The sequence below is a fragment of the Myotis lucifugus genome, unplaced genomic scaffold (assembly GCF_000147115.1).
Source record: "Myotis lucifugus unplaced genomic scaffold, Myoluc2.0 scaffold_97, whole genome shotgun sequence".
Classification (NCBI taxonomy): Eukaryota; Metazoa; Chordata; class Mammalia; order Chiroptera; family Vespertilionidae; genus Myotis; species Myotis lucifugus.
In genome coordinates this window covers 332,783-360,678 of record NW_005871145.1, presented here as the reverse complement: position 1 = coordinate 360,678, position 27,896 = coordinate 332,783, and the positions used below count along the sequence as shown (strand labels likewise).

General features: G+C 39.3%; 2 protein-coding genes and 1 pseudogene across 2 annotated transcripts; all 3 read right to left on the bottom strand.

The window, feature by feature from the left end:
• Positions 1 to 1,367: 1,367 nt before the first annotated feature.
• LOC102440193 (olfactory receptor 1440-like) lies at positions 1,368 to 2,312 on the bottom strand. The gene has a single exon (XM_006092023.1). The coding sequence runs from the start codon at positions 2,310 to 2,312 to the stop codon at positions 1,368 to 1,370; it is 945 nt and encodes a 314-aa protein (XP_006092085.1).
• Positions 2,313 to 9,047: 6,735 nt separating this feature from the next.
• LOC102439873 (olfactory receptor 1440-like) lies at positions 9,048 to 9,992 on the bottom strand. Its single transcript, XM_006092022.1, has one exon. The coding sequence runs from the start codon at positions 9,990 to 9,992 to the stop codon at positions 9,048 to 9,050; it is 945 nt and encodes a 314-aa protein (XP_006092084.1).
• Positions 9,993 to 16,646: 6,654 nt separating this feature from the next.
• Positions 16,647 to 17,559, bottom strand: LOC102439549 (annotated as a pseudogene).
• Between the last annotated feature and the right edge of the window lie 10,337 nt (positions 17,560 to 27,896).

The following is a 27,896-nucleotide window of genomic DNA, read 5'->3' as shown; positions in this document are numbered from 1 at the left end:
CACCTCCTCTGAGTCTCAGTGTGTTTTTTTCTTTCCTTCTAGTTGTAGAATTTCCACTCAGCCAGCCTTCCTGTGGTTCTGGATGATGTCTTTTAGTTGTATTTTTGAAGTGGTTGTGCAAGGCAGCAATTTCCGGTGTTTACCTATGCCACCACCTTGGTTTCCCTCCTATAGCATTATCTTCCACATTTAGAATATAAAATAATTGAGATGTATAATGATAAACAGTGCAAACCATCAGCAATCAGTGCTGCTTAGGAGCTTTTAACCTGTTCTCAGAATCCTATAAGCTACTAAACCCCATTCTCTTCTGCTAAGACAGCAAAGAAAATACAACTTCTTCGAACTCCTTATCTCAGAGCCCTAACATTCTCAATCATGGTGCTCAGTTTTGTTAGCAGCTGAGAAACCCAGAACATAATGTATAATAAAATTAATAGATGCAGACCATTTTCCCCTAGGACAATATCACATAAAGTACACGTGCGTCTTTAAAAAGATGATTAATGCAAAAATGTTAATCATATGTAGGTACAGAAGGGGAAACACACAGTTTTGTCCAAGGGTCTGTCTAATTACTGAGTCTCTATCATGACTATTTAGTCTCTGATTCTTGGTCATTCATCATAAACTTCTGCACAGGGATATGTGCCCTACAGTGCCAGTTCCTAATTCCCTTTTCTAGTTACATAGTGAAGATGGAAGAACAAAAGTGATGCTATAGCAATAGCAGACAAAGAATTGTCTAGGGATCCCTAATGAGCCAATTGGTCAACCAAATATTAAATATGACAAACTGTAAGCATCCCTATTACAACAAATTTCTTCTTGTGTGAAGTTGACAAATCTTTGACCTGGGATGGTTACTTTGCTTTGAACAAACTCACAAGTGAAGAAATTAATCCATAAATCCCACCAATAAAAAATAGGTTAAGTAGGAGAACTAACACAATTATTTAGGCAATTCTTTGTTTAAAAAGATCTCTGTGTACTAATACCAATCTTTGCCCTGCCTACAATGAGATGCTATGAGGAGGCTGGTTGGTCTCCTGACAGCCTTGATCAGTACTGATATCTGTGGTCCTTAAGGTAGTATATGTTAGGTAGGGATAGACTATTGAGGGTGATGGGGCACAGCACCTCTACTAACTGCAAAAATACTTGTGGATTGCTTGGCCTATTGATGTATTAGGTCATAACTCTTGAAGGATGAAAGATTGAGCTTCCAGATACTTCTCATGCATTTTCCTGTCCCTGTGCCATTAGAAGAGTGAGGAAACTGTAACTCAGCCCACAATTACAAGAGCTGTAAGTCAATGTTTTAGGTGACATTTTCCTACGCTGTACCCCTGAAATAAATTTCATCATTAGTAACAGCAGGAGAAGATTCTCTTCTTCCATCTGTTTAGGGCATCTTTGATTTCCTTGTTCCTCAGGCTGTAGATCAATGGATTTAGCATAGGGATTACAACAACGTATAACACCGACGCAAACTTGCTTTGGCTCAGAGAATCGGGAGAATTAGGATACAGATAAACAAAGGTACTAGAACCAAAGAAGAGTGTCACTGCGGTCAGGTGAGAAGCACAGGTGTTGAAGGCTTTGGACCTGCCTTCAGCTGAAGTGATCTTCAGAATGGTGGCAACAATATAACCATAGGATATCATAATAATGAGAGCAGATGAAAGCGCAAAGATTACTGTCAGCACAGACAGCATGACTTGAACATAAAAGGTGTCAGAGCAGGATAGGATTAGCAGCTGGGGCAGGTCACACAAAAAATGGTTGATGATGTTTGGCCCACAGAAATGCAGCTGAAGTAAAGCACACACTTGGATAAACGAGCCAAAGAATCCAGTTACACACGATGCTGCCACTATCTGCACACAGAGGGTGGGGGACATGATGGTTGTGTAAAGCAGAGGATTACAAATGGCAGCATATCTGTCATAAGCCATGGCTGTCAGGAGACAGCATTCAGTCAGAGCCAGGCCAGAGAAGAAGAAGTATTGCATGGTGCACCCCATAAAGGAGATGAATTTGTGCTTCTTGAAGAAGTCTGAGAGCATCCTGGGGACAGTAGTAGAAACATAGCAGATGTCCAACAAGGACAAGTAACTGAGGAAAAAGTACATAGGTGTGTGCAGATTGGAGTTAGTCCTGATGAGAATGATGAGGCCCACATTCCAGGCCACTGTCATCAGGTAGATCCCTAAGAATATTGAAAAGAGGACAATGGTGAGCTTTGGAAAGTCAGAGAATCCCAAGAGAATGAACTTTATAATCATTGTACTGTTCCTTCTCCCAATCATTGCATTGGTGATCCTAGAATCTGCAGGCAGAGAAGAGAATAAATCTCTCAGTCAGTTGTTATATCAATTTCTATTAAAATAAACTACCTTCTACCCACACTAAACATAGAGTCAAGAGAAATAGTGAGCCATTTTAGATGACACAACCCTGGGTAAATTTGCCTCTGAATAGCTCTAATGGTTTTATGAGTCAATTTTCCCACATATAAAAGACGATAATTACTCTTTTCATTATTAACCCATCAGGCTCTTTAAAAACAAAAGAACGTATATTGACATTTTAAAAAACCACTTATACAGGTGCTTTGAAAATTTCAGGATATTAGTAATGGGGTTATAACTCCTGTGGAAAGCTTAGTGACTAAGAGCATGGCCTTAGATGTCATATGGCTGGTTTTGGATTGTGGCTCTGCTATCTGTGAGCTTTTTTCACTCTGAACAGATTGTCTATGATCTTTCAGCCTGTTACTTTATCTGTAAAATAAGGATGACAAGAACAATAGGACCTATCTCAGAGGGCTCTTTGAGGTTAAATTAGTTCCATTATATACAGTCCCTGCCATGCATATAGTATTATATGAAGTGGTGTCAGTAAGGAGTAGCTTTCTTTTTTCAATATATATTTTTATTGTTGGTAATATCACAGATATCTCCCATTCTCCTCTTTTCCCCCCTCCTAGAAATAGCTTTCTAATACAATTTTGAAGCTCCCCTTTGGTTTGTGAAAAACTTAAAGTTTAAATGTTAAAGGGTTGGTCTTAGAGATAACATTATCAGACTATTGTTGATTTATTGTTACAAATCATTAACAAATTTATAACTAAGAAACATTATATTGAAAACCAATTATATATTTATAAACTATTAAAAAGTTAAATAATAAATTATAACAGAAATTATAAAACATTTGTAACTTAAATATATTGAGACATACTATTTATCAGATCTTGTCGATCCTTAATTGAAATATAATTGACATTTATACATTATATAAGTTTAAAAAGTACAATGTATTGATTTGATACATTTATATATTACAGTATGATTACCATCATAGCTTTAGCTAACACCTCTATCATATCACATAATTATTATTTCTTTTTTTGGTGAGAACACTGAAATCTTGTAGATTTAACTAAAAGTGTATGTGGAGAGATACAGTTGTCTTAAGTGCATATAAAAGATTAAAGAAAACAAATGACTTAATCATAATTCTTAGAGAGGAAAGAACAAAATATTTTAAAATTAAGTATAATTTTGCCGACACCGGTTTGGCTCAGTGGATAGAGCGTCAGCCTGTGGACTGAAGGGTCCCGGGTTCGATTCCGGTCAGGGGCATGTACCTGGGTTGCGGGCACATCCCCAGTAGGGGATGTGCAGGAGGCAGCTGATCGATGTTTCTCTCTCATCGATGTTTCTAACTCTCTATCTCTCTCCCTTCCTCTCTGTAAAAAATCAATAAAATATATTTTAAAAAAAAAATTTAAAAAAAAAATAAATAAAATTAAGTATAATTTCAAAATAATACAAGAAAATCAAAGTTGATTTTTAATAGATCTGATAACACCAAGCCAAAACAAAAAATTTTAAACAATGAAAATGGGGGTATAGTGCTAGATCCTGGAGATATTATAAAGGTAATAAGACAATAGTCTAAGCAATATTATATCAATAAAGTTTAAAACTTAAATAAAATAAAAATATAACTTGCCAAAACTAGAATAGAAAATTTGAATATTCTATAAACACTAAAAAATTTGAATCAGTGGTAAAAGTCTTCCCTTGAAGAAAACTTGAGGCCAAAATGGTTTTTATCAACAAGTTGTACTAAGGTCAATGGGGGGGGGGGAGGAGATATATGTACTACTATGTGTAATACTTTAAATAATAAAAAAAAACACAAGTTGTACTAAGAATAAAAAGAAAATAATAATTCTAATCATACAAAAAATTTTCTGTATGTGCCACACTTCTTCATCTGTAAGGGAAGAATGTTCATCACTTCATAGGGTTTTTGTGAAAACCTATTTTAGGATGGTATGTAAAGTATATAATAGAGTGCTGGTCTCGTAGTAAGCTATAAAAAATGATAATTACTATATTAATAATGAATAATAATGATTATATCATAAAGGTATTTTGCTAAATAAAAATCTTTTACAGGGGGAAAAATAGATCATTTGGTGGTTAAAATGTGAGACTCCTTGGCCCAATTGGTGAGCTACCAGCAAATCTCCATGCCCTCCAATCCTCACTCCACCTACTTACTAATGCCTGAAATTCCATGTTAGATGGTTTTCTTTTGGTTCAAATACCTGGGTTTTTGTTAAAATTCAAAGAATCCCATTGGACAGAGGATATGGAGCATGGCCTCTGTGAGAAAATGAAAAGTTAAAATGGTCATCAAACCTGAATACATGAGCTCTTTGGTTTTAGGGCATAGAAGAACAGGATTGCAAGAGTGAAAGAGAAGCCAAATATGAAGAAAGAAAGCTATTTCTATTTTACTCACCCAGGTATTCTTGTACATATTTCAACAGGTGTCTTGTAGAAATCTGGGAGGTGCTGCTCCCACAGCTGCCTTCTGCTGGACCTGAATGTTGACTGCACTCTAGGTATCTAAATGTGCATATAGTTCTCCCAGGAATTAGAGGATATAGATATCATATGAGCATTCAGGATGAAGACATTTACTTCCCCTAGGCTCTGGGCTTTTTGGCCATGGTTCCTGCTAGCCATTGCTGCCAGAGAGGTACTTCCAAATAAGGATTCTCTTAAATGTCTCCTTGGGGTCCATTGCGGAAAGAGAAGAGACAATTAACAGAAAGCACCATTTTCAGTTAATTACTCTCTAGAGTGATGGATGGAGAAAATGAGAAATGCTCCCAGCTGATTCCATTTCTCCACACTTTCATGTACTCTCATGACCTAATTTAAGCAAGTTCCAATTTTCCTTTCTAAACTTTCAGTATTATGAAATCTGGGAGGAACTCTCAACACAGGGTGATCATATCATTCATTATCCAAACTCAACAACTTTGGTCATGAAAAGGAGAGTTATTAATAACAATGTCAGGACAATAAGCAGAATTGTCCCGAGCAAACCAGGTTGTGTGGTCACCCAAAATTTAAGATCTTTATCAGAACAATCATTCATTATGGTTTTGGTGATTATGTGCTCAAGCTCTTGACAGACCTACCTGGGTTGAATTCTAACTTAATTAGTGATGAGTTCTGTGACCTTTACCTTTTTACTTAATCTCACTGTGCCTTGCTTATGTAGTAAAATGAAGGCAATAATAGCACAACTACCTAAAAGGGTTCTGGTGAACTTAGATAAAATAATATCTGCCCAGTGCATGGAAGCACTTAATGCATGTTATAAATTTGTTATTACTAATATGATCATTGTAATTTCTCCATTTTGCAGTTCATACTAGAGGTCCAGTGCATGAAATTCATGCTCTCGGGGGGTCCCTCAGCCCGGCCTGCACCCCCTCACAGCCCAGAAGCCCTCAGGGGATGTCTGACTGATGGCTTAGGCCTGCTCCCCACAGGAGCCCGGCTTCTGGCTGAGCGGCACTCCTGCTGTGGGAGCACACTGACCACCAGGGGGCAACTTCCACATTGAGCGTCTGCCTCCTGGTGGTCAGTGTGCATCATAACAGGTGGTCGTTCTGCCATTTGGTGATTTGCATATTACCCTTATATTATATAGGATTTTTACCAAACTGGGATCATATTAGTATCTTCACCGATTGGGACCTAATCTTTGAGGGATTCCTAGCACTCTCTTAACCGTTTGAGTCCCAAGCAGTGCGATTGCGCTGCTTGGTATTTCTCGACATAAAATAAAACAAGCGCTATCACGCTGTTTGGGTCTTTTCTTACTCATTTAGAGAAAGCGCGGTTGCGGTGTTTGGGATTCTTCGACAGTGTTTTTTCAATACCCCCTGGGACTCAAACGAATCCGAAAGGATATATGCATCCCTAGGTTCATAGCAGCACAATTTACCATAGCAAAGATCTGGAAACATCCTAAGTGCCCATCAGCAGATGAATGGATTAGAAAACTGTGGTACATCTACACAATGGAATACTATGCTGCTGTAAAAAAGAAGGAATTCTTACCATTTGCAACAGCATGGATGGAACTGGGGAGCATTATGCTAAGTGAAATAAGCCAATCAATGAAAGAAAAATACCACATGATCTCACTCATTTATGGATAATAAAGACCATTAGAAACTGATGAACAAAAATAGATACAGAGGCAGAGCAGCATCAAACAGACTGTCAAACTACAGTAGGAAGGCTGGGGAGGGTTGGGGGGGGGCAGTAAGAGATCAACCAAAGGACTTGTATGCATGCATATAAGCATAACCAATGGACACAAGACACTGGGGGACAAGGGAGGCCAGGGGAAGGTCAAGGGGGAAAAAAGGATACATATGTACCACTCTTTATAATATTTTAAGCAATAAAACAAAATTTTTTAAAAAGAAGAAATGTATGGTGTATTTCTTCATTTCTAAAATGAAGAAAGGGGCTGCTGCCCTCTCCTCCTCCTGAATTCTGCATTTGGCTCAGTCCTGTCCCAAGAACATCTACTTGTTCATTAAGTGTCCTATTGGTGAATGATCTATCTGGACCATGCCACAGTGCAACAGGTGAGGGAATTGCAAGAATCCTGGCAATATTGGTCAGTTCTAACAGAACCTGAAGTACGAGACTGTGCAGGCTATGGAGTCCTAAACAAGGATGCAAGTTTAGTAAGATTGTTAGTTTAAGTGTACCATTTTTTGCTGATATGGGGAAGGGAAGTTTGTTTTGTATATGATTACTTCCCTCAGGAACAGGGATGGGTTCGTGTTTTACTTGATTTTTTATTTTCTAAGGAACTTTAAACTCCATGGCTCACTTCCTTTTTCTCTTTCATTATCAAATCACTAAGGAACACCCACAATAGACATGGTGCCTTCCCATGAATGTCACCCTTGGTCCTATACACCTGGCAGGCCTCTTTCGTTTTTTTTTTTCTTAAACAGCTTTATTGAGGTATACTTCACATATTCTAAAATTTACCTTTTCAAAGCATATGATCCAGTAACTTTTTAGCATATTCAGAATTTTGCAATCATTTCCACAACCTAATTTTGGAATAGTTTCATCAAAAGAAGCTCCATACCCACTAGCAGTCACTCCCATTCCTCTCCACCCCTTCATCCCTAGGCAACCACTAATCTTCTTTCTGTCTATACAGATCTGCCTATCTGAAGGTTTAATTAAAATGGAATCGTACAATATGTGGTCCTTTGTGCCTGCCTCTTTCACTTAAGTTAACCTTCTTGAAGCTGCTCTTTCATAGGCAGAGCTGTCCATCAATCCACTCCCCTGCATGCTCTCAGTTTAAGAAACTTAGGAACCTATACAAACCTCACTTTTATCTTCACTTTTAGACATCTACTTTCACTCACTGAAATAAAATATTAGGGCACTTATGCAAAATGGGATACAGGTATGTATAGCATTATCTTCCACATTTAGAATATAAAATAATTGAGATGTATAGTGATAAACAGTGCAAACCATCAGCAATCAGTGCTGATTAGGAGCTTTTAACCTATTCTCAGAATCCTAAAAGCTACTAAACCCCATTCTCTTCTGCTAACACAGCAAAGAAAATACAACTTCTTCGAACACCTTATCTCAGAGCCCTAACATTCTCAGTCATGGTGCTCAGTTTTGTTAGCAGCTGAGAAACCCAGAACATAATGTATAATAGAATTAATAGATACAGGCAATTTTTCCCTAGGACAATACCACATAAAGTACTCTTGTGTCTTTAAAAAGATGATTAATGCAAAAATGTTAATCATATGTAGGTACAGAAGGGGAAATACACAGTTTTTTCCAAGGGTCTGTCTAATTACTGAGTCTCTATCATGACTATTTAGTCTCTGATTCTTGGTCATTCATCATAAACTTCTGCACAGGGATATGTGCCCTACAGTGCCAGTTCCTAATTCCCTTTTCTAGTTACATAGTGAAGATGGAAGAACAAAAGTGATGCTATAGCATTAGCAGACAAGGAATTGTCTAGGGATCCCTAATGAGCCAATTGGTCAATCAAATATTAAATATGACAAACGGTAAGCATCCCTATTACAACAAATTTCTTTTTGTGTGAAGTTGACAAATCTTTGACCTGGGATGGTTACTTTGCTTTGAACAAACTCACAAGTGAAGAAATTAATCCATAAATCCCACCAATAAAAAATAGGTTAAGTAGGAGAACTAACACAATTATTTAGGCAATTCTTTTTTAAAAAAGATCTCTGTGTACTAATACCAATCTTTGCCCTGCCTACAATGAGATGCTATGAGGAGGCTGGTTGGTCTCCTGACAGCCTTGATCAGTACTGACATCTGTGGTCCTTAAGGTAGTATATGTTAGGCAGGGATAGACTATTGAGGGTGATGGGGCACAGCACCTCTACTAACTGCAAAAATACTTGTGGATTGCTTGGCCTATTGATGTATTAGGTCATAACTGATGAAGGATGAAAGATTGAGCTTCCAGATACTTCTTGTGCATTTTCCTGTCCCTGTGCCACTTGTGGGTTTCCATTAGAAGAGCGAGGAAACTGTAACTCAGCCCACAATTACAAGAGCTGTAAGTCAATGTTTTAGGTGACATTTTCCTACGCTGTACCCCTGAAATAAATTTCATCATTAGTAACAGCAGGAGAAGATTCTCTTCTTCCATCTGTTTAGGGCATCTTTGATTTCCTTGTTCCTCAGGCTATAGATCAATGGATTTAGCATAGGGATTATAATAGTGTATAATACTGATGCCAACTTACTTTGGCTCAGAGAATCGCCAGAATTAGGATACAGATAAACAAAGGTACTAGAACCAAAGAAGAGTGTCACTGCGGTCAGGTGAGAAGCACAGGTGTTGAAGGCTTTGGACCTGCCTTCAGCTGAAGTGATCTTCAGAATGGTGGCAACAATATAACCATATGATATCATAATAATGAGAGCAGATGAAAGCGCAAAGATTACTGTCAGCACAGACAGCATGACTTGAACATAAAAGGTGTCAGAGCAGGATAGGATTAGCAGCTGGGGCAGGTCACACAAAAAATGGTTGATGATGTTTGGCCCACAGAAATGCAGCTGAAGTAAAGCACACACTTGGATAAATGAGCCAAAGAATCCAGTTACACACGATGCTGCCACTATCTGCACACAGAGGGTGGGGGACATGATGGTTGTGTAAAGCAGAGGATTACAAATGGCAGCATATCTGTCATAAGCCATGGCTGTCAGGAGACAGCATTCAGTCAGAGCCAGGCCAGAGAAGAAGAAGTATTGCATGGTGCACCCCATAAAGGAGATGAATTTGTGCTTCTTGAAGAAGTCTGAGAGCATCCTGGGGACAGTAGTAGAAACATAGCAGATGTCCAACAAGGACAAGTAACTGAGGAAAAAGTACATAGGTGTGTGCAGATTGGAGTTAGTCCTGATGAGAATGATGAGGCCCACATTCCAGGCCACTGTCATCAGGTAGATCCCTAAGAATATTGAAAAGAGGACAATGGTGAGCTTTGGAAATTCAGAGAATCCCAAGAGAATGAACTTTATGATCATTGTACTGTTCCTTCTCCCAGTCATTGCACTGGTGATCCTAGAATCTGTAGGCAGAGAAGAGAATAAATCTCTAAGTCAGTTGTTATATCAATTTCTATTAAAATAAACTACCTTCTACCCACATTGAACATAGAGTCAAGAGAAATAGTGAGCCATTTTAGATGACACAACCCTGGGTAAATTTGCCTCTGAATAGCTCTAATGGTTTTACGAGTCAATTTTCTCACATATAAAAAGTATAATTATACTTTTCATTATTAACCCATCAGGCTCTTTACACACAAAATAAAGTATATTGACATTTTAAAAAACCACTTAAACAGGTGCTTTGGAAATTTTAGGATATTAGCAATGGGGTTATAACTCCTGTGGAAAGGTTAGTACTAAGAGCATGGCCTTAGATGTCATATGGCTGGTTTTGATTGTGGCTCTGCTATCTGTGAGCTTTTTTACTCTGAACACATTGTCTATGATCTTTCTGCCTGTTACTTTATCTGTAAAATAGGGATGACAATAACAATAGGACCTATCTCAGAGGGCTCTTTGAGGTTAAATTAGTTCCATTATATACAGTGCCCGCCATGCATATAGTATTATATGAAGTGATGTCAGTAAGGAGTAGCTTTCTTTTTTTAATATATATTTTTATTGTTGGTAATATCACAGATATCTCCCATTCTCCTCTTTTCCCCCCTCCTAGAAATAGCTTTCTAATACAATTTTGAAGCTCCCCTTTGGTTTGTGAAAAACTTAAAGTTTAAATGTTAAAGGGCTGGTCTTAGAGATAACATTATCAGACTATTGTTGAATTATTGTTACAAATCATTAACAAATTTATAACTAAGAAACATTATAATTGAAAACCAATTATATATTTATAAACTATTAAAAAGTTAAATAATAAATTATAACAGAAATTATAAAACATTTGTAACTTAAATATATTGAGACATACTATTTATAAAATCTTGTAGATTCTTAATTGAAATATAATTGACATGTACACATTATATAAGTTTGAAAAGTACAATGTATTGATTTGATACATTTATATATTACAGTATGATTACCATCATAGCTTTGGCTAACACCTCTATCATATCACATAATTATTATTTCTTTTTTTGGTGAGAACACTGAATAAATCTTGTAGATTTAACTAAAAGTGTATGTAGAGAGACACAGTTGTCTTAAGTGCATATAAAGGATTAAAGAAAACAAGTGATTTAATAATAATTCTTAGAGAGGAAAGAACAAAATATTTTAAAATTAAGTATAATTTCAAAATAATACAAGAAAACCAAAGTTGATTTTTGTTAGATCTGATGACACCAAGACAAAACAAAAAATTTAAAAACAATGGAAATGGAGATATAGTGCTAGGTCCTGGAGATATTATAAAGCTAATAAGAGAATACTCTAAGCAATATTATATCAATAAATTTTAAAACTTAAATAAAATAAAAATGTAACTTGCCAAAACTAGAATAGAAAATTTGAATATTCTATAAACACTAAAAAATTTGAATCAGTGGTAAAAGTCTTCCCTTGAAGAAAACTTGAGGCCAAAATGATTTTTATCAACAAGTTGTACTAAGGTCAATTGGGGGGAAAAAAGGGATATATGTCCTACTATGTATAATACTTTAAACAATAAAAAAACCAAGTTGTACTAAGAATTAAAAGAAAATAATAATTCTAATCATGCAAAAATTTTTCTGTATGAGCCACACTTCTTCATCTGTAAGGGAAGAATGTTCATCACTTCATAGGGTTTTTGTGAAGACCTATTTTAGGATGGTATGTAAAGTATATAATAGAGTGCTGGTCACATAGTAAGCTATAAAAAATGATAATTAATATATGAATAATGAATAATAATGATTATATCATAAAGGTATTTTGCTAAATAAAAATCTTTTACAGGGGGAAAAATAGATCATTTGGTGGTTAAAATGTAGGGCTCCTTGACCCAGTTGGTGAGCTATCAGCAAATCTCCATGCCCTCCAATCCTCACTCCACCTACTTACTAATGCCTGAAATTCCATGTTAGATGGTTTTCTTTTGGTTCAAATACCTGGGTTTTTGTTAAAATTCAAAGAATCCCATTGGATAGAGGATATGGAGCATGGCCTCTGTGAGAAAATGAAAAGATAAAATGGTCATCAAACCTGAATACATGAGCTCTCTGGTTTTAGGGCACTGAAGAACAGGATTGCAAGAGTGAAAGAGAAGCCAAATATGAAGAAAGAAAGCTATTTCTATTTTACTCACCCAGGTATTCTTGTAGATATTCCAACAGGTGTCTTGTAGAAATCTGGGAGGTGCTGCCCCCACAGCTGCCTTCTGCTGGACCTGAATGTTGACTGCACTCTAGATATCTAAATGTGCATAGAGTTATTCCAGGAATTAGAGGATATAGACATCATATGAGCATTCAGGATGAAGACATTTACTTCCCCTAGGCTCTGGGCTTTTTGGCCATGGTTCCTGCTAGCCATTGCTTCGAGAGAGGTACTTCCAAATAAGGATTCTCTTAAATGTCTCCTTGGGGTCCATTGCGGAAAGAGAAGAGACAATTAACAGAAAGCACCATTTTCAGTTAATTACTCTCTAGAGTGATGGATGGAGAAAATGAGAAATGCTCCCAGCTGATTCCATTTCTCCACACTTTCATGTACCCTCATGACCTAATTTAAGCAAGTTCCAATTTTCCTTTCTAAATTTTCAGTATTATGAAATCTGGGATGAACTCTCAACATAGAGTGATCATATCATTCATTATCCAAACTCAACAACTTTGGTCATGAAAAGGAGAGTTATTAATAACCATGTCAGGACAATAAGAAAAATTGTCCCAAGCAAACCAGGTTGTATGGTCACCCAAAATTTAAGGTCTTTATCAGAACAATCATTCATTATGGTTTTGGTGATTATGTGCTCAGGCTCTGGACAGACCTACCTGGGTTGAATTCTAACTTACTTAGTTATGAGTTCTGTGACCTTGACCTTTTTACTTAATCTTACTGTGCCTTGCTTATGTAGTAAAATGAAGGCAATAATAGCACAACTACCTAAAAGGGTTGTGATGAACTTAGATAAAATAATATCTGCCCAGTGCATGGAAGCACTTAATGCATGCTATAAATTTGTTATTACTAATATTATCATTGTAATTTCTCTATTTTTCTGTCCACACTAGAGGCCCAGTGCATGAAATTCATGCTCTCGGGTGGTCCCTCAGCCTGGCCTGCACCCTCTCGCAGTCCAGGAGCCCTCAGGGGATGTCTGACTGATGGCTTAGGCCTGCTCCCCACAGGAGCCTGACTTCTGGCTGAGTGGCACTCCCCCTGTGGGAGCACACTGACCACCAGGGGGCAACTTCCACATTGAGCATCTGCCTCCTGGTGGTCAGTGTGCATCATAACAGGTGGTCGTTCCACCATTTGGTTGATTTGCATATTACCCTTATATTATATAGGATTTTTACCAAACTGGGATCATATTAGTATCTTCACCAATTGGGACTGAATCTTTGAGGGATTCCTAGCACTCTCTTAATAATGTCCTATAGTACTTCTTGGCTTGGAAACATGTGAACTAAATAAGTTATGTTTCTACACACCCAACATACAATGCTTACAAGTTAACAGCAATAAACATCTTTAGAAAGTGAACGTGTCCCAAACACATTTTATGAGATCAATATTACCCTGATACCAAAAAAAGAAAGAAAACTACAAGCAATAAAACTCAGGCTCAATATCCCTCATGAATATAGATGCAAAAATTCTCAGCAAAACATAAACAAATCAAATTCAACAATGCATTAAAAGTATTATGCTCCATTATCAACTGGGATTTATCCCTGGGATTTATCCCTGGGATTCAAAAAGGGTTCAACAGCCTGGCATGGGTGGCTCAGTGGTTGAACATTGACCTATGAACCAGGAAGTCATGGTTTGATTCCCATTCAGGTCACATGCCCAAGTTGTAGGCTCAATTCCCAGTATGGGGTGTGCAAGTGGCAGCTAATCAATGATTCTCTCTCATCATTGATGTTTATATTTCTCTCTCCTTCTCCCTTCGTCTCTGAAATTAATAAAAATATTTTTAAATGGTTCAACATACACAAATCAATAAATGTAACAACTCATTGATAAATTACAAGTAAAAATCACATGATCATCTCAATAGAGTAGAAAAACCATTTGACAACACACAACATTCCTTCATGATAAAAACTCTCAATAACTTGTGGATAAAAGAAACATATCTCAACATAATAAAGGCAATATATGACAAACCCACTGCTGACATCATACTCAATGGGAAAAGACATAGAGTTTTTCCTCTAAAATCAGAAACAAGATAAGGATAACCACTTCCACCACTCTTATTCAACATAGAACTAAAGCAATCAGGCAAGCTAAAGATATAAGAGGCATCCAAATTGGGGGAAAAAAGAAGTAAAATTATGTATTTCATGTGGTGATTTTATGTATATAAAAGATCCTAAACAATTCACCAAAGCTGTTAGAATTAGAAAGTAAATTTGGTAAAGTTGCAAAATATAAAATCAACATAGAGAAATTAGTTGCATTTCCAAACACTAACAACAAAACATCTGAAAAAGAAATAAAGGAAACTATCCCATTCACAAGGTAACCATTGGTCTAAATGTTCTTCAGGTGAAAGTCTGAATAACTGTGTTTTATTTTCCCCATTTTTTTTCTTTAAAATAGTACTTCAATGGCATTTATCATCAGTAGCTCTAGCTAATTGTTCTCAACAGAAGCCCATGGAGACAGTTCCTGGAAGACAGCAGTTCTCAGCAACCTCACCCATGCACAGCAGTCCCAGAATATTAATTTCTAATTACCATCAGCAGTTCCTATTCATCACCTCCCTGAGCTCATCTGAACCCATCAAGAGGTACATCTGTGAAACATTGTGGAAGTATCCCCCACTAATATCTAACAAAGTTCAAATCCCTCATGGCCCCTTGGGGACAGGCATCCCATATGTTTTCACACATTTGAAAGAGCAATGCGTCAAAGAACACACCTTTACCTGGATGGGGTGGTGAAGCAAATATCCTTTATTCATATTACAGTATTCTTGGCATGTGTTAAACCCACATGTTCTCTCCCAGAGGTTCAACAATCCCCTCCTCTCAATCCTGTATATGTGGAAATTCATGGAATATTTAGCAAAGGCTTCAACTACTTTTTTACTTACAATCCTTTATTAAACAGAGTAATTCATGTGACTCGTTAAAATTGAAACCCCCAAAACATTGATTAAAAATCCAATGAATCTCCAAGTACTATATATAAAGATAATAATATCTACTTTATATCAGTTTGTTCAAGTATGGACAATCTGCCAAATCTTGTTACACACCTTGTTCCTCTTTTTAACCAGACCACTATGACCACGACCTTTATTTCCTCCTCAGATAGCAATAACTGGCCAGAGATAAGAACCCTGCCTATACCACTCTATTTCCTCTCATAACCATTGAGGTTTCCTGAAAAATATCAGCATTAAAATTACTCTAACCATTCTACTCCATCCATCATATCACTCCATACAACCACAAATCTCTAGGATATAAACCATTGAACACAGTCTATAGAAAAGAATTATGGCAGTTTTCCTTCTTTGTTCTTAGTCTTTCCAATATTGAATATTCAGTAACTCTGTTATTACAATGAGTTCCCACAAAAGTCTCCTCACATCAAATTGAACAAATGATTAAAATATCAGAAATAACTTGGCAGTGTAATCCCACTCACTATAAAACCAAGGGAAAATTTCAAAACTTAATGGGGGAGAGAAAAAGAAGTTTGAGTCCCACAGTATCAGAAATTGCTATTGGCTGCGACATGGATTTTGAATATCCTCCCCCATTAGAAATCAGCACTGGACACTAGATGCAAGAAATTATATCATTGGACTCAAGTAAATGGAACTGAAGGAACCACATACTTCATTCCATTCCTCTTTATGATTCAAATCACCTCCTCCTTCTTAGACTATAGCTGGTTGAGACTAAGATGTGACCAAAAAATATATTGGATTATTAGCACTAAAAGAGGCTGTAGAAAAATATTGACTATCTCAGCCATGTTTTTCCAGGAGGCACAACTAGGCCAATTGTATAGATTCGTTTCTGTACAAAAACATATACCCTCTCTCTATCTATTTCCATTATGGTCAGAAACAAAACAAACATTGATCCCACCATGTCTGGACTATGCTGCATCAGAATATTTGGAAGACAAGGTTTCTACATCCCTGGGGGCCTCTGCTGGGTATCCCTCCTTTAAGCTCAGAGGCCTGAGATGGAACAGAGATCAATCTCAGAGTCAAAAAAGAAGCAACAAGTATCTAAACCTTGATGTTTCACATATATTTGCAGGTAGATTAATAAATGGTGAGGTAACTGCAGGTGTAGGGGGAAAGTAATGAATCCCCAGGACTTAACGATACTGTGTTTGTGTAGCCACAAGTCAGCTGTGGTTCCATTTGGGCATGTTATCTGTGCCTAATTAAGCCTTCTTTGTTCAAAGCTGGTGTGAATTTTATTACACACCATTAATGTGCATATTATTGTGGATTAAAGTGATTCCAATGAGATATATCTGTCAAATACCTCAGGACTGTTTACCTCAGTAATACCCTCTCTTCTTTTGCAAACTCTTCAAGGAATCTTTGATTTCCTTGTTCCTTAGATGTAAATCAAGGGATTCAGTGTGGGAATCACCACACTGTAGAAGACCAATGCAAATCTGTTGAACCTGGAGGAAACACCAGAGCTGAAACTCAAGTAGGCAAACATACCCGAGGTATAAAAAGCACAGGTGGTGAAAGCCTTGGACCTGTCTTTAGCTAAAGTGATCTTCATGATGGAGCAGACAATATAGACAAAGGATGTCATGATAACTAGGGCATGTATTATTCCAAAGATCAGTGTCAATATAGCCATCATGAGTTGTACAAAGAAAGTTTCAGTGCAGGGCAGGACTACCAGTTGAAATATGTCACAGAAAAAGTGGTGGATGACATTAGGCCCATAGAAGTGGAGCTGAAGTATGGCACACAATTGGGATATAGAAACAGAAAGTCCAGCCAAATAGGATCCCAGCACAATTCAAACATAGTGGGTAGGCAACATGATTGATGAATAGAGAAGTGGGTTACAAATGGCAGCATATCCGTCATAAGCCATTGCTGTCATGACACAAGACTCACTCACTTCCATGGTTGAAGAGACAAAGTACTGAACAGCACAGCCTACAAAGATTATCGTTTGCTGCTCCTGGAAGAAGTTCGACAGCAACTTGGGGGCTGTGGAAGTCACATAGCAGATATCTATGAAGACAGATTACTAAGGAAGAAGTATATGGGCATTTGGAGGTGGGAGTTGATTCTTATTAGGATGATGAGGCTCAGGTTCCAAGTCAGACTCATAATGTAGATCAACAGGAATACAACACACAGCCCTGCTATGATTCTTGGAAAATCTGATAATCCCAGGAGAATGAAATGGGTGATCTCTGTAATACTTCTTCCACAAATCATTGGCTTGTTGTTCCTAAAATCAGAAAGAAACAAGAGAATGCATAGCTGACTCAGGTGTAATGATAGCATTACAGTTCTCAGGTGTGACATTTTTTCCTCCAATGAGCACTGGAAACAAGGGGAATGTTTCACTGTCCTGGATGGAAGATTCTCTTTCTCCTGCTCACTCATGTTCTGGGATGGAGAACTACCCAACCCCTGGCTCATTCCAATTTCCAGCATCTGTCAGTGAAAAGTCTGGTAATTTACTTTCTTTGTGTGAGTATATTGAAACTGTGCCTTTAATCAAAACAACCTAGGGGTTCTTACCTTTCCAAAGTGAGAGCTTGGATACTGAATGAGATACCTGTCAACCCCATGTGAATGAACTGTGCCTCTTCATTCAGCAGGTCATAATCTGCATATTCCTACTATAATACACCACCTATGGGCCCCAACACAGTCTTCCCAGGCAAGGAAGCTAACTCATAGCCCCACCTATTGCTGAGTGTATCCCCTGGCTCATCTGACTAGGAAACCTGGCCAGAGCACCTGCATAGCTCAGCAGCACTTGAGGCAAAAGACCAGCCAGTGACTTTGACCTTCTACAGAGCTGACCAGTGGTCCTGTCTGTCCAGGGAGCTTGGTGCACAGTTTTGCCTGGTTTGGGATGCCAAAAATGAGCCCTGCCAGCCTTGAAGGCTGTTTTCCCACCTTGCATAGGCAGGGAAGCTAATGTATAGTCCTGTATACTGCAAAATGCTGCCCCAAACCCTGCTCAAGCAGGAAATCTGGCTGGATGCCAGGGTTCTTGTTCCAGCATCTAGAAGGGTTCAGCAATCTGGAGAAAGGTTGTGTGCAACTTAAGTAAGAGTCCAGAGACGAAATATAATTTTGGAAGGCATTTGGGGGTCAGAGGAGCTTAGCTAAAGAAACTCTAAGATGTCCCGGTCTCAGGACCCCATGATTTTTATTAACACAAATTGTCCTGAGGTGAGGTGGAGATATACACTTCAAAGGCTAGGGTTTCCTATACACAGTCCATTGTCAGATTTGAGGAAATGCCTCTGGCTGTTCAGATGTTTTGCCAGGAGGAGGCAATAACATGTAGATTAAGATGTCCTGAGCTGTCAGGGAGCAAGCAATCTTGCCTTTTCAGTTTTGGGGAAATGCCCTTGCCACTCCAGATGATTCAGCCCTAATGAACATGCTGGAATTGACTTCCAGCAGATGGAGTCATGGTTATCATGGAATTTTTGTCCCTCCTAATTTCATGCCCACTTTGTCATGTCCCTTCAGGAAGCTTTAAATATTTTGCAATACATTTTATGTGTACCTGAGGGGAAAGGACATTTCAGCCTTTAGATAGTGACCACTGCAAAGCTTGTGTCCACAGATGCCCGAGAGCTCAACTTGCCCCAGAAAACTCCACTGTACACAGAGAACTATGTGAAACTAGGGAAGCTGGTGTTAATCTCAGAGCACCTTTTTTTGCCACATTGCTTTTCTCAACCAGTTCAAATGCTATCATTTCTAATTAAACCTTATTTTTAGTTGCCTGTTATTTATCAAAGACTCCTCAGCTTTCTTCTTTTGTTTTGGGTGAAGCTTATCTTGGCTCTCTTCGGTCAGCTTTTTCTCATAACGTTCTTTTTTCTTTTTTAAAAAAGAAATATATTTTTATTGATTTCAGAGAGGAAGGTAGAGGGAGAGATAGAAACATCAATGATGAGAGAGAATTATTGATCGGCTGCCTCCTGCACAGCCCCTACTGGGGATCGAGCCTGCAACCCAGGCATGTGCCCTTGACTGGAATCGAACCCAGGATCTTTCAGTCCTCAGGCTGACACTATATCCACCGAGCCAAACCAACTAGTGTCCTCACCCCCCACCCCCATTGTCTGTGTCCATTGGTTATGCTTATATGCATGCCTACAAGTCCTTTGGTTGATCTCTCCCCCTTAGCCCCACTCTCCCCTGCCTTCCCTCTGAGGTTTGCGCTCTGATCGATGCTTCTCTGTCTCTGGATCTGTTTTTGTTCATCAGTTTATGTTGTTCATTATAGTCCACAAATGAGTGATATCACATGATATTTATCTTTTCTGACTGACTTATTTAGCTTAGCATAATGCTCTCCAGGTCCATCCATGCTGTTGTAAATGGTAGGAGTTCCTTCCTTTTTACAGCAGCGTAGTATTCCATTGTGTAAATGTACCACAGTTTTCTAATCCACTCATCTGCTGATGGGCACTTAGGCTGTTTGTTTACTTTTAGATGGGACTACTTGGTGTGAAGGGTTAAAAGAGTGGACGATGGAGAATGAGAGGAGAAAATGATTGTATGAAAAAGGTAGAAAGACAAGGAGGAAAACAGGGAGAATAGAGCAAAGTGTGTATGAAACTCTGAAAAAGTAAACACTATATTCAATCTCCCCAAACACACATTAAGAAGGAACCTTTCCACATCCCTCTACCCCATTTTGCTATCTTCTTTCTCCAAATATACAAAAAGAGAAGCAATTTTTGTTTTGTAACCTGCCACTGAAGCAGATTAAGCCTTTGGTCCTATGAGTCTGGCTTTTCTTTCCCTAGACACCACATGGAAAGGACATGTTGACTTTGAAATCCATCTGATATCTGGCTCTATTTCTGAAGACCTTTGCTTTGAGATAGAGATAAAACCTCTGTTCTTCCATAAGGTCTCCCTAGGTCCCAATGCCTGTTTATTTCTAGAGTGTGGTTGTACCAAAGTGTGTGTTTTGTCTGTCTTCCAACTAGATGGTTCCCGCCATCTAGTCTACCAACAGTAAAGAGATATGCTGCCACACCCAGTTTATAACTGTTCCAAGCCATGATTACAAGAGCCTGCTATGGCAATGCCTTAACCTATGGGAAAGATAGGGCTCTCATCTCTGCCAGACCCATAACCTGTATTGCACACAGGCTGTCAGCATTAGAAGGGGAGAGAGAAGCATGGGAAGAGTGAGTATGAAATAAAATCACAAAGGTCACATATAAACATACAAACTGGTTATTTTCCCCAGCTGTTTAGATGTTCAGGGAAGGTAGCAATAGATCAAGATGATAGGAAAATGTGGGGATACATGGTATAACTCCTTATATGCAAAACAATCAGTCTCTTCCTGCTCAACTGAAGGTCAGAAAAATTCAAACCAGGTATCTGGGCATAGGAACTCGAAACAGGAGTGTTTCCTCATTTGTATGAATGATAGCAGAATGGGCAAGTTCTAGGTTTGTCTAGCAATAAGACTAGAAACATGAGATTATTAATCTTTAGAAAAAAGTTTTAAATCTCATCAGAGCCCATTTAATGTACCAGTCATGAGTATGTGAATGACTGTGTGTGTGTGTGTGTGTGTGTGTGTGTGTGTGTGTGTGTGTAATCATATGTACCTACCCAAAAATTAGGTGAATGTGGGTGGTACTGACACTGTTGTAATTAGCTAGTTATTAATAACTAGAGGCCCGGTGCATGGAATTCATGCATAGGGGTGGGGGGTCCTTCGGCCTGGCCTGCACCCTCTCCAATCTGGGACTCTTCGGGGGACATCCCTCTCACAATCCGGGACCACTGGTTCCTAACCATTCACCTGCCTGCCTGCCTGATCGCTCCTAACCACCTCTGCCTGCATGCTTGATCTCCCCTAAACACATCTGCTTGCTGACCCGATGCCCCTAACTGCTCCCCTGCCTGCCTGATTGCCCCAACCCTCCTCTGGCTGCCGCCCTGATCGCGCCTGACTGCCTCTGCCTGCCAGCCTGATCTCTCTGTAACTGCTCCCCAATAGCCTGATCGCCACCTAACTGCTCCCCCATCATCCTGATTGCCCCCTAACTGCTCCCCTGATGACCTGATTGCCCACTAACTGCCCTCCCCTGCCAGCCTGATCACTACTAACTGCTCTCCCCTGCAGTCCTGATTGCCCCTAACTGCCTATGCTCAGCTCCCACCACTGTGGCTTTGTCCAGAAGGATGTCCAGAAGATGTCCTATCTAGTTAGCATATTACCCTTTTATTAGTATAGATAGAAAAGGAGCAAAGGGACGGCCAGATATTATAGGCATGTCATTTGGGCAGCTCCACCAGAAAGCTGCAACTTTACACTCCCCAGGGATCCACCAGCCTATTCCCTGAAAAACACTGGGGGAAGGGGTCTGAACAAGATAAGATAGATGCATGCCCAGTAAAGCTGAGGAGACACAGGGAAGACACTTGTCTGTCAATCACAATTGGGGACAGAGATGGTTGACCAGATGGGCATCAACACTGCAAGTGCATGAAACTTTGGGAATACATAACCTCCTAAACAAAAGAGTTCTCTCTCTCTCTCTCTCTCTCTCTCGCTCGCTCACTCTCGCTCTCGCTCTCTTTTTGCTCTTGGCACACTTAGCTTGTGACTCTTGTGACTCTTGGCTTCCTTGCATTCACTCATGTGGTCCACAATGGACTGATGGACTACAGCTAGGCTGATGCTGTACTGGACCCTGCTCCAATATGGAATGGAAACTCTGGACACTGGCTCTGATTTGACCTCTGCCAAAGCCCCAGCTACATTTCTTCTATGACTGGCCAAAGGCAAATGGGACTTTGGAAACCCAGGGGTGTAATTCCACAGACATAAAAACCACTCATTCTCCCGTGCAAGTCTCAGGATATTGCAAGAAATCCACCCCAACTAGCAACAAATAGAGAATCATTGATCAGCTGCCTTCTGTACGCCCCCTGCTGGGGATTGAACCCACATCCCAGGCATGTGCCCTGATTCAGAATCAAACCTTGATCTCCTGGTTCATAAGTCAATGCTCAAACTCTGAGCCCACTGGCCTGGCATGATTGTGGTGTGTTTTTAATTCTTGCTTCTCTCCTTCCCTCTCTCCCTCCGTCCTTCTCCCCAAGGCAAAATTTCAGAAAGGATTCTCTTTTTCTTTCATATTTACAGAACATAAATATCATCAGTAGAATCAATGAGGCCTCTTGACATCTCCACCCCAACTTCTTTTTGTCAGGCAGTTTTAACCCCATTGTTCATGATCTTCCAAAATCTTCTAATTGGTCTTTTTGTCTTCACACTCTCTCCATGCAGAGGGCCCTCCCTAAAGCACAGATCCATTCATGTTGCTCCTGGCTTGAGAATATTTGTTAGTTTGTTATTGTTCATTCATAACCTGATGACATTCAAGTTCTTATCCTAATCCTCAAGGCCCTCACTACCCACTGATGCTAGTTGAACATGGCATGGAAATCAAAGAGGAAAAAGAACACATGAATGAAAAGACCATTGGATGGGGCAAGAAGGAAGGAAAGTGTAATCTCCTCAGCACAGTGTCAATAGCCTGTAAATCACAGATGGGGTATGTGGAGTGGTGCTCAGGGGGAACTAAAGAAAGTGTGGTGCCAATTTAGCAGTGAAAGAAGAGAAGGAAATGGAAACATAGGTACAGCATCTGGCAATGTCAGAGGAAGAATTCTCAAGACTGGGAAACTGAAGCAGGTTTGGAGACTGAAGGCCATGGAGAGGGGTGCTCTGAAACAGAGGTTCTCAGTCATGCCTGCTCACCAGGTCACAATCAGTCATTGGCAGAGCCAGAGTGTAAGCCTGTGCCTCAGTCACCAGGGACCAAGGAAGGCTGCATGAGAACACAGAGGGAAGTGGTAGTGGGAAACGCAAGGAACCCAAAATTGGGAAGGGAGGGGTTTAAAACCAGAGGGACTGGCACAAAGGACAAAGTTATAGGACTTCATACTTTTGCTTAAAGCTGGTCTTGTCTGTCTTTGTAAACAGTTGTTTTTAGCTCATTGAAAATGACATAGAAGTTTAATTATTTTCCTCGATCCAGGATAAATGAAGGTGTTCTCAGAAATTCATTCTAAGTCTTAGAATATATTGATAAACCAGCATGATAAAAACCAGAAAATAGTTGCCCTACCACATGTGTTGAGCAGGTGTGGCCCTCCACACAGTGTCTATTGTTTATTCTTTTTTACTGTTTATTATTTAAAGATATTCTGATCCTTCAGTCCTGTTTGGAGTGATGAGAAAGGTAGAACCTCTTCTGGAAAACCTCCTAGCTGTCCTGCTGAGAGAGCCCTCTCCAAGCCTCTCCTACAGAAGCCTTTCTGAGACCAGGAACACTGACAACCCTGGAGCCACTAGGAATCACACATCTAATTAACTCCTGTGCATTGCGACATTGAGTTGGCCCTTTAAATAGACCTGAAAACCAGCAAGAGCTGATGTGACCTGATAAATATGCAACTGCCCTGAACTTGCTTGATCTTAAAAGTAGCATTTTGTCAGCAGGGCTCAATTTCAAGAAGAAGCGGCTGCTGTGGTTGGAGGCAGGACGTTAGGTTGATAAATATTTGCTGGCGAGGACTATCCAGCTGGTTCCCAGATGGTAGAAAAGGTCTTGTCTATGAGAGGCCATAAAAAGCCAGATGAATAGTGGACACATCCTTCTATGTGGATATTGATAGTGTGGGGAGGGAATAGAGGAAGAAAGGAGAAGATAGCTATGGGTCATCCAGTATCTATTTATTTTACTGAATCATTAATTCATCTTGAAAAAATTGATTAGTCTTGAAATTCTCTCTTTCATATGTGGCACATAGAAAGATGGGGGAGCCAACAGGTTTCCTCTGTGCACTACTCATATTATGTCTTTTATTAAGGTCTCAAGACATCACTCTTCTCAAGTTGGTCACCAACGTGTTTGGGTAATCAGCTTAAGAGAAACCACACATGGCCAGGAGTGGTACTGCCTCTCTTCAAGACCAGATTTTGAGCTCTTGAAATATTTCTAGATGGACCTCACCTCATTGTGATTATTTCATTCTCTGTGCTTCTCAAGTAAACATTTATTTAGCCCTGTATGTTTAAGGGCAACCAGAAAGATAAATCAAATGGTTTCAAGGTGAATGCCCCTCCAAATTCCCTCGCTGCACACAGTCTTGACCTCTATACCTCCACTGACTTCACACTCCATGCCATCCCAGTTTCCCAGTTAGATGATATGGCAGCCCCATCCCAAACCTCACCATAATTGGAAAATGCTTGATTTTAAAATCTCAAACTCTAAAATGTACCTTTATCAAAATTTTCTGCTTTGTTTGGTTTGTTTGTTTTGTTTTGTTTTTACTGTGCAATTCACCAAATCTATTCTTGGTGACTTCTTGATCCTCAGGCCCTCCCAAGTTCATGAGTCCATCACCCTGGCTCCAAGTGTTTCCTACCACCACACCTCACTATTTTCTTCTCTTTCCAGTATAATTCCCAGACTTTGATTATTGATGATAGCTGCTATTTAAATGTGGTCTCCAACCCCACAAAGGCATCTACTTCTTGAGCCTCATGTTGATTTCTTGTCATAGTTCTCACAGCCACCTCATGATAACCTTTCTTGACACCCTCATATGGATATCATTTCTCCCTCTTCTGAACTCTCATAGCTTGTATTTGTTATGCCCTCATGGCTTCCATTGCTTTCTGACTCAGATAATAGTTGTGTGTCTAATTGTACTATTCCTCTTTGAAGTCTTTTAAGGTTTTTATTTCTTAATCATCTTTGTATTCCAGTGCCTGGCATCAAATAGAAGCTCAGTGACTGTTTCCTTAATCGAATAGCACAACTCTTCTACAAAGAAACTTAAAAAAATAAGAATAGCTTAATCAGATATCAACTGCAAAAGTTCAGAAATGGGTATTTTTATAGAGAAGCAAATGAAAATATGCAATGAGAGTATTAGCTTGCTGTTGCTGCATAATGAATTAGCTCAAATTTAGCAACATAAAGCAATAGACATATTATCTCAGTTCTGTAGATCGGAAGTCTGAACACCCAAACTGGGTTCTCTGCTTACTGTCTTCCTCCAGAACAGGGTAAGGAAGAATATTGGAATCCTTTAGCCCCACACACCTCTTCACACAAAATGTCACCCTTTTCTGCATTGTATGAAGTATGGAGGGAGGAGACTGTAATGTCCCTTTTGCTGGGAAAGAAATTGTTGCTTAGTTCAAAGACAAACTTTCTTATAGCAAGGATTTTCTTATCTTTATCCAAAGATAGAAGGGACTGACAAAGAAGTTGTGAACCCTCCACATGAAGAGATCTATTAGAGAGAAGAATTCCTATCCCTGGGGCACTAAGTAAAGCTGGGTGTATTCAGCCTCTCTCAGATATGCGTGCCCAAATATTTGAAGCGATAGTTCCAGCTGAAGTGGCAGTGATTGAGGGAAAAGGAGTATCCTGCGTGGACCACTGTGGGAGAGATGTTAACATTCCCTCTTCTTGAATGATACGTTTGTTTGCCTTGTCCCTCATCTGCTGCCTGTTTGCTAGGTCCCATCAGCAAATGTGAGCTGAGGTCCTGCTCCCTCATCTATCAGATGAGGGGCTTATAGCCAAGCTGTCATGATCCAATATTTGTGGCTATAAACTGAAAAGAGTTACACACACTCAAGTCAATATCATCACTATCACTAGCCAGATCCATCTACTGCCCGCCTTGTCCGTTAACTTCTCAGTTACTACAGGCTTGCAATGGATCTCCCTCTAATGGTTAACAAAAGTCTATCAGGATTTCACATTTTGGTGTCTCATCATTTAAAAATATACATATAGCCTAGCCAGTGTGGCTCAGTGGTTGAGCATCGACCTATGAACCAGGGGGTCATGGTTCGATTCCCAATCAGGGCACATGCCCAGGTTGCAGGCTCGATCCCCAATGTAGGGCATGCAGGAGACAGCCAATCAATGATTCTCTCCTGTCAGTGATGTTTCTATCTCTTTCTCCCTCTCCCTTCCTCTCTGAAATCAATAAAAAATATATTAAAATAAATAAATAATATACATATATAAAACATTGTTCCAACCCTAGCCAGTTTGGCTCAGTGGATAGAGCGCCAGCCCTGACAACTGAAAGGTCCCAGGTTCGATTCTGGTCAAGGGCACATGCCCGGGTTGTGGGCTCTATCACCAGTGGCAGACATGCAGGAGGCAGCAGATCCATGATTCTCTCTTATTGTGGATGTTTCTATCTCTCTCTCCCTCTTCCTTCCTCTTGAAATCAATAAAAATGTATTTTTAAAAAACACACAAATATATTATTAAAAACAAAACAAAACAAAAGTTCCATTTTACTTACCACTTCATATTAATTGGTTAATTTGATCATCTTTATAGCCATGCAATATAGTTCTGGCAATCCATATATAACTCTAATCAGTACAAGTCAAGCGGTACTGCAAATGCATAAAGAGAAATGCTATTAAGAAGAATGTAATACCCTTTGTAATACTTTTAGCAATAAAAAAAAAATCTTTCTAAAAAAAAAAAAAGAAGAAGAAACGTATGGTGAATCTCTTCGTTTCTACTTCTGACCAAAAGGGGCTGCTGGCCTCTCCTCCTCCTGAATTCTGCATTTGGCTCAGTCCTGTTCCAAGAACCTCTACTTGTTCATTAAGTGTCCTCTTGGTGAATGATCTATCTGGACCATGCCACAGCGCAACGGCTGAGGGAATTGCAAGAATCCTGACAATATTGATCAATTCTAACAGAATCTGAGGTCCGAGACTGTGTAGGGCTATGAAGTCAAACAAGGATGCAAGTTGACTAGGTTTGTTAGTTTAAGTGTATCGTTTTATTGTTGATATGAAGAAGGGAAGTTTGTTTTGTATATGATTACTTCCCTCAGGAACAGAGATGGGTTAGTGTTTCATTTGATTTTGATTTTCCAAGGAATTTTACCTCCATGGTTCACTTCCTTTTTCTCTTTCATTATCAAATCACAAAGGAACACCCACAATAGACATGGTGCCTTCCCATGAATGTCACCCTTGGTCCTATACACCTGCCCAGCCTCTTTTTTTTTTTTCTTAAACAGCTTTATTGAGGTATACTTCACATATTCTAAAATTTACCCTTTCAAAGCATATGATCCAGTAACTTTTTATCATATTAAGAATTTTGCAATCATTTCCACAACCTAATTTTGGAATAGTTTCATCAAAAGAAGCGCCATACCCACTAGCAGTCACTCCCATTCCTCTCCTCTCCTTCATTCCTAGGCAACCACTAATCTACTTTCTGTCTCTACAGATCTGCCTATCTGAAGGTTTAATTAAAATGGAATCATACAACATGTGGTCCTTTGTGCCTGCCTCTTTCACTTAAGTTAACCCTCTTGAAGCTGCTCTTGCATAGGAGTAGCCGTCCATCGATCCACTCCCCTGCATGCTCTCAGTTTAAGAAACTTAGGAACCTTTCCAAACCTCACTTTTATCTTCACTTTTAGACATCTACTTTCACTCACTGAAATAAAATATTAGGGCACTTATG

What these genes read in the sequence shown, in the direction of transcription:
- LOC102440193 (XM_006092023.1), bottom strand. Translation starts at nt 2,312, where the DNA reads ATGATTGGGAGAAGGAACAGTACAATGATTATAAAGTTCATTCTCTTG.
- LOC102439873 (XM_006092022.1), bottom strand. Translation starts at nt 9,992, where the DNA reads ATGACTGGGAGAAGGAACAGTACAATGATCATAAAGTTCATTCTCTTG.